General features: G+C 37.1%; 1 protein-coding gene across 1 annotated transcript in view; it reads left to right on the top strand.

Moving 5' to 3' along the window:
* The window catches only part of Keap1 (kelch like ECH associated protein 1), a 48,835-nt gene extending 35,699 nt beyond the window's left edge, over nt 1–13,136 (top strand). The window contains exons 6-13 of the mRNA XM_085952484.1: nt 19–135; nt 233–394; nt 508–699; nt 1,863–1,994; nt 7,493–7,572; nt 7,684–7,889; nt 8,850–9,026; nt 12,558–13,136. Coding sequence (XP_085808610.1) covers nt 19–135; nt 233–394; nt 508–699; nt 1,863–1,994; nt 7,493–7,572; nt 7,684–7,889; nt 8,850–9,026; nt 12,558–13,018 — 1,527 coding nt within the window. The 3' untranslated portion in view covers nt 13,019–13,136. The remainder of the gene's footprint in view (nt 1–18; nt 136–232; nt 395–507; nt 700–1,862; nt 1,995–7,492; nt 7,573–7,683; nt 7,890–8,849; nt 9,027–12,557) is intronic.
* The last annotated feature ends 401 nt before the right edge of the window (nt 13,137–13,537 follow it).

Raw genomic sequence — 13,537 nt, 5'->3', positions numbered from 1 at the left:
CTTTAATATTTTTCTCAGGTATGCCAAGAAGAAGAATTTCTGCAGCTTTCAGCGATTCAGTTAGTTTCATTAATTAGAAAAGACGAACTCAATGTACAGGAGGAGCGGGAGGTGTACAATGCCGTTCTTAACTGGGTACCTACTCTTATTGACAATATATGATAAATTTTCTTTCGTATAAATTATTGGACTCGCCTCGCTATTTATTACGTTTACTTTATTTGTTTTTCAGGTAAAGCACGATGAAGATAATCGTTATCCAAAAATGGAGCACATTTTGTACGCTGTTAGGTGCCAATTTTTAACACCAAATTTTCTTAAAGATCAAATGAAAAATTGTACCTTATTAAAAAAAGTTCCTGCTTGCCGAGAATACTTAGCTAGAATATTTAAGGTTTGTATAATTCTTCTTTGTGGCGATCCAGCTTAACCGTCAATCCCGAGCATTGATTGAAATGAATAGTGATTTTCTACTTCCAACAAGTCAGTGCAGTTTCCGTATTCCAGGATCTCACCCTCCACAAGAAGCCGATAGTGAAAGAAAGAAGGCCCAACACGCCCCGGATGATATACATAGCCGGCGGATTCCTGCGACACTCTCTCAATACCCTCGAAGCTTTCAATCTCGACGACGGCTCGTGGACCACCCTGCCCAAATTGACAGTACCTAGATCTGGTTTAGGAGGAGCTTTTCTCAAAGTAATATTTGACTCTTTTATAAATAATATGTAATTTGCATTAATATCTTTAAATGAATGTGAATTCTTTCATAAACCAACAGCTGTTGCAGGATAGATTGCTTACGAAATGTATCGTTCGTATAGAACCCCATGTCTAATTATTTTCATACAAATCCTGCAGTCATAATATGGCATTCATTGTTTATCGCATAGAAAAATGCCACTGAAAGCGAAATTCACTTGAACAATTTTTATAGAGAAAGAAACTACAAAAAACTCCATCTGAAAAACAAATACAGTAAAACCTCGTTATTAAGAACACTGATAACTCTAAATTCGCCGTAATTCGAAATTTTCCCGAAAAAAAAGTCCCGTGAACATTATTTTCATATAAAACCATACCTTTAATTCAAATTTCGTAATTCGAAATGATTTCAGAGTCCTTGGCATACAAAAATATTCAATAAATCGTAATAAAGTACACTATTTTATGCCAGTCATTGAAGATTGTGAGACTTTTCTTAAAAAATCAAAAATTACTTATTTTAAGAAGATAATAAAAATAATCCTGACATTTTATGACCCAATTCGGTAGGCACATCTATAATAATCGGAAACAAAATTAATGAAAATTAAAAAAAAAAAATTCTAAATTTTTTAAATTTTCCCCCATACATTTCATAATTCGTAATTCGAATTTTTTTTCGATTATCGGTCCCATGGAATTCGTATTAACGAGGTTTTACTGTAACATCTTTGGTGGGTGTTCATTAATAATCTGTCATCAAAAATACTAGATTTGGTGAAAATAAAACAATGTCATAATACTCTCAATTAATATCAATGACAAAAAAAATCTCTACCAGCAATGAAGCTTTTTTGAATGAAAATTGAGACTTTTTTGTTTTTATTTAGTGGCCTCGCGTCTTATATGATTATATCAAATCGTTACTTTAAATTAAAAAGCAATTTTACCCTATCACTGTTTTGTTGTCACACGTGGGGCCGCCTAGAGTACGGAGCCTAACCACTCCAATCAGCCCTAAGACCAACCGTGCATACACACTTTTATAAATACATCAGAAAAGTTCAATAACCTTATTCTAAATCCCATTTAAATGTAAACGTTGACTTGAGGATTTAATATGTGTTGTGAAGAATATTTTTTGTTTTCCTGTATAGGGTCTTTTTTATGCCGTTGGGGGCCGTAATAATTCACCAGAAAGTTCGTATGACAGCGATTGGGTGGACATGTTTAACCCGGCCACTGAACAATGGCGCCCTTGCAGCCCCATGTCTACTCCCCGGAATAGGGTATGTTGATATTGTGGAATACTTATGGTTTAGAAAATGAATAGCGTGCTAAAGGATAATTAGAAAAGGAAATTACACTCCAGACATCGTATGACAATAACAACACATTCATACAAATTAAACATACTGTTCGTCTCTTTTCTTGTAGGACAGCAATGTTGAACCTTTTCATGCCCACGTGCCAAGAACTGAAAAAATATTTGTAATAATGGACATAAATTAGTACACAGTATTATGCACCTATTAGTGGTATTATTTAAAATTTACAGAAATGTCTATTTTATGACATGATACCTATTAACACATCTTGAGCGGGAAGGGTATTTCTACCCGCGCGCCGTACCGGTGCTCGTCGGCGGGACGGGTAGAAATACCTTTTACGCCGGCTCCACTTGAAGTGCGGGAAAGGTATTTCTACCCGATTATTGCATACGAATATTTTATGTCAACGGTTTGAAAATGTTTCAAACTACACACACATCTACAAAAAAAAATAATTTACCGTCGATTCATTTACTTACACACACTCTTGCGCAGCCCAAATGAGAGCTTGTGCGTAATCAGGAAATTTGTTTAGAGTCACTAAATCAGCGAACTATATTTCTGTAGACGATAAGAATGCTAAAACTATATGCGTCTTCTTTTTACACTTGTTTATTTTTTGATGGGTGCGCAGGAAGACAACATTTTGTGAAATATCGATGTATTCTTTAAACATGGTTTGTTCGCTGTACTGTGAATGCGATTATATTTATATTTTTATGATGTGTGATAAATACATAGGCCTCCTTTTCATACTATAATATTATCCTTTGTGAGCGAGTGAAAAGACGACAATTTGTGATAGACGGAATGCATTTTTCGCACTTGTTGTAAGTGATATTGTGCGGTGCGATAACGCTGGTATGCGAGCGGAGCAATAAATTATAACATAAGTGGAAACCAATGTTATTTAGTCTGTAATCTACTACGATCTATATTGAATATCAGTATTTAATTTTCAGTCTTGAAATACGGCGCTATAGAACGGGTGTGTTTTTACAAGTGAAATATATTTAAGTAATCGATATTTTATTTAATCTTTAAAAAATGGCTTCAGACAATTATGAAAGCGATGACGAAATATTTGCCGATAATTTGTCTGCCTATTCTGGTGAAGATTTACCAGAATTAGGCAGCGACAGTGATAGCGACAGCGATAGTGAAGAGTTCCCTCGCACGAGAAGGGTACCAGTGATACCGTTACAAATCAGTGATTCTGAAGACAGTGAAGTGGAGGAAGAGGAAGTCATGGAATGGTCTGAAATAGACAACCCACCGCATATTGAACCATTTTTAGGCAACGTTGGTATTTGCGTAGCACCAAACAATTCTGAAAATGTGATGGATATAGTTAGTTTATTTATTGGAGATGATTTACTTAGCATGATGGTAGAAGAAAGCAATCGATACCGCACACAAAATGAATCCCGAATCAAGAAAATGAAGAAATCTATCAAATGGAAGCCTGTAAATCTTGGTGAGATGAAAAAATTCCTCGGACTCATTTTGCTTATGGGACAAGTTCGAAAAGACACAAGAGATGATTATTGGTTTACTGATCCGAGTATAGAAACACCAATATATTCTAAAACAATGAGTCGTGATCGTTTTAGACAAATTTGGCAATCGTGGCACTTTTCAAATAACGATATCATTACGGATTCCAGCGATCGCCTTGAAAAGATTAGGCCAATTATGACATACCTAATACCGAAGTTTTCTTCGGTTTATAAGCCTCAAAGGGAACTTTCTTTAGATGAAGGTATTATACCGTGGCGGGGAAGACTTGTATTTAAAGTATATAATGCATCTAAGATAATAAAATACGGTATCCTAGTGCGCATGGTCAGTGAAGCCACTACGGGATACATCTGTAATATGCTCATTTACAGTGGGCAAGGAAGACCACTATTAGACACAATCCAATTGCTTCTTGGTCCGTATTTAAATTTGTGGCATCATGTCTATATGGACAATTATTATAATAGTGTAAAAACCAGTGAAGCACTTTTAAAAAATAAAATTAGGACGTGCGGAACAATGCGAATAAACCGAGGCTTCCCAGAATGTTTTAAACACGTCAATCTTAGTGCAGGACAGAGTATTTTCCGTCGGCGAAAGGATGTATTGTTACAACTCTGGAAATCAAAGAGAGATGTTCGAATGATTTCAACAATACATCCATCTACCATTTTAGAGAGTCACAACACCGATTGGAATACGAGACTACACATTTGGAAACCGCTATGTGTTATCGAATATAATAAATATATGAAAGGGGTTGACCGTGCGGATCAGTATCTCTCTTACTACTCGATCATACGAAGAACAAAAAAATGGACAAAGAGAGTTGTCATGTATTTGTTAAATTGTGCTTTTTTCAATTCTTTTAAAGTTTATAAAGTATTAAATCCGACCAAAAGGCTAACTTACAAACAGTTTTTGCGTAGTATAAGCAAATTTTGGATAGCCGACCATATCGTTGAAACCGACGCAATTTTGGAAGAAGCAGGGCCATCTACATCACGATTACCAAGAAGAGTGGGTAAAAGTGATCATCCTGGTAGGTTATCACTCGATATGAAGAAGCATCGAATGATAAAAATTGTTACAGATGGTAAAAAAAAATACCCACAAAGACAGTGTCGAGTGTGTTCGGTGCACAAAAAGAAAAGTTTGACTAGTTATATGTGTACATTTTGTGACGTCCCCCTACACAGGGGTGAGTGTTTTCATAAATATCATACTTTATCCAAATATTAGAATAATAATTTTTGTGCGGGAATTTATTTATAGTGAATGGAATATTTTTTACGAAACCTTCCTGTAAATATGTGATTAGCACCATGTACTTATGTTATTTTAAACAATTTGTTCTAAAAAGAAACACAGCACTGAGGAGCAATATATGGTGAGTGTGAATTCCAAATTTTATTTAAAAATAACTGATAGTTTGGAAGATAGAGCGATTTTTGTAAAATTCGATTTTATTTCAATTGCCGCTGGTTTTCGCCCGCTGCGTGTACCTGTGAATTTGTACTGAGGCCCGCGCAAAATGTGTTAAAAACAAAATTCTCATAAAAAAATCAATTTTCAATGCAATGCTTCTTCTCGTGGGAGCCTCTTCTTCTTCTTCTTTCTCGGCACTACATCCCGGGGCGGGATTTGGCCTCCTCTACAATTGTCCTCCACACGCTCCTTTCCCTGGCTGCTCCTCTCCAGTCTCCAGCCCCCCCCATCTTTCTCCAGTCCTCTTCGATACAGTCAGCCCACCTCTTCTTTGGTCTGCCCCTAGACCGTTTCCACTGTGGGATCCACTTGGTCATGATTTTTGGCGTCCTGTGCTCAGGCACGTGTCCAGCCCACCTTAGTCTTTGGGATCGACAGAATTTCACCACCTTCTAACTTAACTCTTCTAACTCGTGGTTCATTTTTATCCTGTAACTTCCATTTTCCAATGTGGGCCCGAAAATTCTCCTGAGGATCTTTCTTTCGAATATGGCCAGTTTATGTTCTTCCCTTTGAATGAGGCACCATGTCTCACAGCCATAGGTAGCTACTGGTCTCGTGGGAGCCTAAACATTTGCATATCTCAAAATCACATAAAATGACACTTCAGTACCAATTAAATCTGATGAGATTTGGCCCATAGACTAATATACTTTATTTGACCACTTTAAAATACTGATCTCCATTTAATGCGGTGTCTGCTCATTAACACACAAAAACATTTAATGATGAAAAATCATTTAAAGGATAAAATACATAGTGCTGTAAACTGATGCGCCATATGTGCATTGCATTATATATCCATCAAAGCGGCGCAGATAGACAATGCATTTCACACCTGGCAAACCAAACCGACTTAGTATCCGTGTCAAAGCGGTGCGAACACAAGAGTTTGCAGCGCCATATGCCATTAGTCCTAAATCAGACACAGAGCCACCTGGCCAGCTCAGTCAACAAACACGTATTTTACAAGTGTAATGAAGACTAGCAAACACTGTTTTTCTAAAATAAATATGTACCGGTAGTCCCAGAAGTACCCGACCTGACGTATAGATAGCAGTTGTTATTTGAAAATAGTGACCATGATAGAAAGTACCAACTTTATAAAACCTAAGTTTGAAGTTTGACGACGCTACGTTGTTCAGTAATTATTTGTCAGCCATCAACAGTGAACGCTCTCAGTGAATTTGTAAACATGGAAAAACTTGGTCATATTTATGTGATACAATACTTTCATTTGAAAGGCTTCAGTCCAACCAATATGAAAGCGGCGCTAGATTCTACTCTGGGGGTGTCTGCTCCTTTGTTTACAACAGTAACATATTGGGTGGCTGAGTTTAAACGAGGCTGTACGAGCTGCCAAGACAAACATCGCGGTGGTCGACCAAATGAGGTGACCACACCAGAAATGGTAACGAAAATCCACAAAATGGTATTGGATGAACGTCGACTGAAATTGCGCGAGCTAGTAGACATGGTAGGCATTTCAAAAAGTGCTGTACATCACATATTGACTGAAAATTTGGACATGAGAAAGCTGTGCGCAAGGTGGGTGCCGCGATTACTCACAATGGAACAAAAACAGCATCGTGAGGATGTTTCAATAAATGTTTGGCGAAGTTTCACAGCAATAAAGCAGAGTTTTTGCGTCTATTCATAACCATGGATGAAGCATAGGTCCATCACTTCACACCTGAGATGAAAGAACAGTCAAAACAATCGACTGAAAGGGGAGAATTGGCTCCAAAGAAGGCGATGACAGTTCCATCTGCAGGCAAGGTCATGGCGTCAGTTTTTTGGGATACGCGTAGGGTAGTTTTCATTGATTATCTTCAGAAAGGAAAATCAATCAACGGCGTGTATTATGCAAACTTATTGCAGCGTTTGAGTAATGAAATCAAGAAAAAACAACCGCATTTGGCGAAAAAGAAAGTTTTGTTTCATCAAGACAATTCATCAGTTCACACATCCGTTATCGCGATGGCCAAAATCAATGAGTTAAAGTTCGAATTGCTTCCTCACGCACCCTATTCGCCAGATTTAGCCCCCTCGGATTATTTTCTGTTTCCAAACTTGAAAAAATGGCTCGGTGGTAAAAGATTTGCCAACAATGAAGAGGTGGAATCGGCGGTTGATGGCTATTTTGAGGAGCTCGAAGATTTTCACTATAAACAGGGTATCAAAGCTATTGAACATCGCTGGAAAAAATGTATCGACCTAAAAGGAGACTACGTAGAGAAATAAAAAAAAAAATCCAAAATTTTTTGTGTTTTCTTTTCGGGTACTTCTGTATATGTATAAATAATAAAATTGATTTTGTATATAATTATTTTGCGGGCATATTGAATGTCCACCTGTGGCATGTGCGCCGTAGGTTCACCACTACTGCCATATGAGAATAATGTCACATGTCTCTTATCGAATAATATGTAACAATTTATATTTAGGTGGGCGTTGCCGTTATGGATGGACTTTTGTATGCTGTTGGGGGATCAGCTGCAACAGAATATCACAAAAGTGTTGAATAGTAAGTAAACGAGAATTTATTGTTTTATTTATAAAATTTTCTGTAAATTTTAACACGCATCCAATTTCACATTAATATTACAAGGTTCATTAAGCCTTAAATTTTTTTCAGTTTCGATCCAGAAGAAGACTGTTGGACACCCGTTTCACCGATGCACTGCGCTCGTCTGGGGGTAGGAGTTGCTGTCGTCAACCGTTTGCTATATGCAGTCGGAGGCTTCAACGGTCAGGACCGCCTTTCTAGTATGGAGTGTTATCACCCTGAAAATAATGCTTGGACGATGGTGCCACCGATGAATATTGCCAGAAGCGGAGCAGGTTATTGTTTTAATACTGATACACGTTGAATTTTATTTTTTTTATAAATCACAACCAATAAGACCATTCACAGAGATATATGATAAATTTAAGATTCAAAATAAACAATGTGATGAATAACAAACAGATGGACACCGAAAGCATTATTAAATCAGATAATTTATATGATTATTAAGAATCAATTGAAAACATAATATTATACAGTGGCGAGAGAAATTCAAATGAATACACACTTGCCTTGGAATTAGTGGTTCCAATTTATTGCCGATAGATCGCTGATGCCATATCATGTGCTATAATAAAATTATATTTTATAATGAAAAATTGTTTTTTTCTAATTATTTTAGTAGGTATTAAATGGGAATGAATGAACCTTGTGATAATAATATGTTAAATCATCATGAAATACATAATACGAGTGTATCATCGCAAATACTGAATGTGAATGTGAATGTTAATTGCAAACTCCAATGTAAAGTATTAAGTAAACTTATTATACTAGATATTTATTGTCTATTAAAAAAATTAAAGGCATAATGCATGTATTGCACTTTTACAAAAGAATACTTTTAAGCAGTACTACTCTCTGTACTCTGAATTTCAAATGACGACACTTACAATAATACATTTTTATGGTATTAATATATTATATAATCTTGAAATGTCAACTTTAAGGATGAGGAAAGATAGGGTACCTATATTAATGACATACGCATCTATCCAGAAAGTTGTCAGACTGTTCAGACTCAACTCCCAAAGATAACTCAAATTCTTATTTGTAATTTTTACATGAAATATGGCCCCATAAACTGTGTTCACTCAAATTTTGATTTGCAGGTTCCATCATATTATTGCCTAAACAAAAATAACCAAATGCCAGATCATTATCATGAATGTCTCGCGACCTTTTCACAGTTAACGCTATATTCTAATCATATCATTCTATATCCTTCCTTATAGGTGTGGCTGCTCTAAACCACTGGATATATGTGGTAGGAGGATACGATGGCACCAGACAGCTGGGGTCAGTGGAAAGATACGACACGGAAACAGGGGCCTGGGAGACAGCAAGCCCCATCAAAGTGCCTCGCAGCGCTCTCTCTCTTACGGTTTTGGATGGAAAACTTTACGCCATGGGTTGGTTTTCATTCTATACGATTCATTATTTTTCGCCAACTTCAATTTGAATAAATAGTTGCATTCTTATCTAGGACACGGTTTAGAGCAGTGATTCTCATGTGCGGTCCTGGCAGCCGCATGCGGCCACCAACATCATTTTCAGTATTTAATTTAATTAACTGGGCTAACGTTAAATATGCGTTATTGGAAATGAGTCATAACCAAGTACTTAAAAACAATTTTAATAATACCATGGTAGAAAAATTTTGGTCGAAGTTATAAGTATTTTGACCAAGAAACAAGTCAATTCAAAAGAATTGGCAACAATTGCTTTATTAATATTGTCGATTTTTCCCACTCCTGTATACTGTGAAAGAGCATTTAGTGTAATGCACTTCATAAAAAACAAATATCGAAGCCAGTTGACAGATGTAAACTTAGAAGCAGCCATGTGACTCGCATTGGAAAAAAGGAGTAGGTATTGAGGAATTTACATTTGCATTATTTTTAAATAAATAGATATCTATGTATCTACTAAAATGTTCAAATGGCTTTTATTAAATTAGTAAATAAAATTTAGCATTCATTTTTTTAATCACAACAAAAGTGAAATTTGGTGCGGCCACCAGACATTTCCATAGAACTGTCAATGTCAATTGTGCGGCCACAGTCAGTCTATGGGCCGAATAAGCTTTTTTTGTCATTTTTCTTTTCAAAACTTTTTGCATTTTTAACACATCTAAATGACTTACAAAAGTGTTTCTTAAGCTTCTTCCACCTGCAGACCACTGAAAATGCGAGTAACATTTTGCAAACCGCTAACAAAATGTATCAATTCAGCCGTATGAAATGACTATATTGTAAAACAATAAGTTCAAGTGAAACATCTGATCACGGTGCAGTAATGATTTCGTCACGTAAAACCATTAATCTGTTTTAAATGCACAAATACTTACTGCTGGTGCACGGGTTTTGTAGGTTTTATTGGAATTTTTAGCATATGCATTTGGATTCCAAAATTTTGCAGACCACCAAAAATTTCTATGCATCAGTGGTCCACAGACCTCCAGTAGAAAAAAAAGAAGCATCAAATGCTTTCATGGTGAGGGGAGTGAAGAGGGAACTGCGAGAGAGGATTTTAGTAAACCAAGCTGCCGCACATAAAGTTAAACTTTTCGCATTCTATATTAATCTGGAATAAAGAAAAATTCCTTTCTAAATGGCAAAGTTATGGGATAAAAGAACCTCCCTAGAATGTTACCCTATTTCCAAAAGTGGACTGTAGTGCAATCCATATTCTAGGTGCGTTCCAGGAAACGTTTCCAACGGTTTGACAGCTTAAAATTGACGCAATGCGTATGCGGTATAATTGGGTATATTATAGCTTAGTAATCAATAGCTATTATTCATTAGTACAGTGGAATCCCGATCTACCGTTCTCGCATGAATCGTTTTCCCGCACGGATCGTTCTTTTTTGCCCGCCAAACACCCATATAACAATGTTAAAGAATCCCGCATTAACCGTTCCCCGATTTATCGTTTTCCTTGATCTATCGTCTAAATATTATGGTCCTGTCACAAATATTATCCCGATTGACCGTTTTTGTTGAATATTTTTCATTTCGCTTTCGTAGAATTGTTTATGATACATACAGACCTTTCAGTCGCGTCACTTTGTTTGCACATGTCGGTCGGCGCTCAGGCTCCCCTCACATCTCGTATCACAAATTTTTATAAACCGCAACTAAAATGCCCCCCATGAAGAAAACTAGAACTCTAGCTGAGAAACTGAAAATAATTCAACACGCCGAAAAAAATCCAAGAGAAAAATGAGTTTTTTTAAATCGCGCATTTATTGTTTCCCACATTTATCTTTTTTTTAAGGGTTCATTGAAAACTGTTGAATCAGGGTTTCACTGTAACCGTATGCGAACAAGAAACCGCTTTTGGTCTTATTATCTCATAATTCTGGCCATTTTCTCTATGTAAAGAGTTTGATTTAATATCAACGTATTATCATGTCATACCGACAATTTATTTTGTTTTATTTATAATATATTGTAATGGATTCTAAACTACAAACTATATTATGTTAAATCAACAGGGAATGTTCCGGTTTTATATTATCTAACTAATTTTTAAAACTACCTATCGATTTTATTAATTATATATTCTACTGTCGTCAAGTCATATGTCAACATGAAAACAATCAAACAAGTGGGCGATTAGGAAAAGCTTTGGACAAAAGTAATTTTTGAATACCTTTGTCATATAATTCTGATAAATGAACTAATTGGGTACCTATTCATGAAGCATTATTTATATTTTATATATATAAAATAATTGAATACGACAATTCGGTACTATGATGTCAAACGGTTATACACAATTTTACAGGAGAGCAAGTTTTGAAATATTTTATATCAAAATAAGCAGAATTAGCATCCCAATACAAACCTCTAATCATTTATTTTAATAAGATTGTAGTTTTATTGTTATCTTGCATTTTAAGCAGATAGGTATATCTTTTTGCCATATCAACTTTTTCACATTTGGTCAGCTGCAAATATCTTTTAACATTACTTTGTGACCAATAAAGTTGCAGCTCTAATATTTTTCCACATCAAAGAATGTACAATTTGGAACATATTATGGAAGAAAACTTAAAAAGTGAAAAAACTCCAGTTATAACCGTCTGCCATCCAGTCATCACAGTACTGAATTAAATTTGTGTTATTGTAGATGACAAGCCATAGGAGGTTGGAATTTCATGACTAGTTGATATTTCAATAAATGTATTGCTGTTATAGTGACAAATATATTATTGAATTAATTTTAGGTACTGGCAACACTAATTAGTTGCCGGAAATCGTGTTCCCGCAAAATTTCTTTGAAACCGTGACATTTAACAGTTTCTGACTATCCAGTTGGATTTGTTTGATTTGATATACTGGAACATAGGTACCTAAGCAGCATTTAGACCAAGCGATCAAATTCTCGTTCTTTCCCCAATCCAGCGAAATTGTCTTGACGTAAACGCTTTTTGTCAAGCGAGCAAGCATTCTTTTGGATTCTACAGAGATTCGCTGCATTTAGAAAATATTAGAGAATAAAAATTGACCAGCCAAAAATATGTCTCGCGAACAAACAAATGTGATAGTTTAAACCAAACGAACAAAAACGCAGAAAGAGAGCCGGAGAATTCGCTTGCAGTGTTTCTAGCTCTTTTAGTTTTAACTTGTTTTGTGGATATTGTTCACTAGTGTGTTTACACCAGGCGTGCAGGAACAGAATGCTCCAGCTCCATGTTCGTTTGGTCTAAATGCAACTAAACATCCATTCTTGAACATAAATGTGCTCCTGAACAAAAACCAATTGACAATCCCTGGTGTAAATGACCTCAAATTAATTATGTCAAATTTGAGTCGGTACATGATAAACCAACGATAATCTTATTGGGATGCTGAGACGATCACAGAGCTTGTTTTCTTAAAATACCGGTTGAAATTGAATTGAGTGTTCTCGAATAAAATAATATTCATCTCCAGGTGGCTACGACGGCCAGGCGTTCTTGTCGATCGTGGAAGTATATGATCCGGCCACGGACCAGTGGGAAGAGGGAGCATCGCTGACCTCAGGACGGTCGGGCCACGCCTCAGCGGTGTCTTACCAGCACGCCTGCCCCCTCCACAGTGTGGACCTCGAGACCGAGACGGGGGGGGCTGCACCGACCCGCGAGACCGACAACTGTGCGGCTGCTCCCCGCCCACCACACAGGAGACGTGATGCAGCCCGCCCACCAGAGGACGGTTCCCCCTCGCCCTCAGACGGGCCTGACGAGCCCCGCAACACTCCCTCCGTTAACTCAGACTCCCGAGACGGTGAACCGGGGCGTCGGAGAGAAGGCGGCCAGTGCTCCATGCCATCCGTCCGGGCCATCATCGGCTCTGTATTCGGCCACCGAGCGGGGCCAGGATCGGGGGCGGGGACAGGTGCAGGTGGCTTATGAGACATGTTGTGAACCGCGTGCTTCGGTCTGTGCTGCCTCCACTTCCCCCAACCCGACTATCCTGACTGTCCCGACAGCATGAGCTCCTCCACTACTTTTTGAATGTTGCATAATTGTGAATAAAAAATATTTTTATATAACATTTTTCAAGGTACCGACAAACGGTGCATTGGAACCTCGAACGGGACATGTGAGTCCGCTGAGAGCAATGACCGGATACCTTTCCACCGGTCCTCAAGTTCCCGCGTGAAAAACAGTTGATATTCGTATAAATCAATCCATCAATTTATAGCACCTTGAGATCTATAGAATCGCAATTTTACAAATTCGCCTGTGAACAGCATCACTGGAGAGACATAATCAATTTTTTTTTCATTATCACTCATTCAGTCAAATATTGGAATTAAGATATTGTCTAAAATCTAGGTAAATAATATTGTTTTTCTTAAGAGCGTACTTCAGTGAAACGGCAAATAATTTTCAACAGTAGGTGCGACGAAATTTGGCACTTATCGCCAA

Source organism: Rhyacophila brunnea, unplaced genomic scaffold, assembly GCF_057557595.1.
Source record: "Rhyacophila brunnea isolate RB1 unplaced genomic scaffold, BYU_Rbru_1.0 scaffold_3, whole genome shotgun sequence".
Lineage (NCBI taxonomy): Eukaryota > Metazoa > Arthropoda > Insecta > Trichoptera > Rhyacophilidae > Rhyacophila > Rhyacophila brunnea.
The sequence above is the reverse complement of the archived record's forward strand: the minus strand, read 5'-3'. Positions and strand labels throughout refer to the sequence as shown.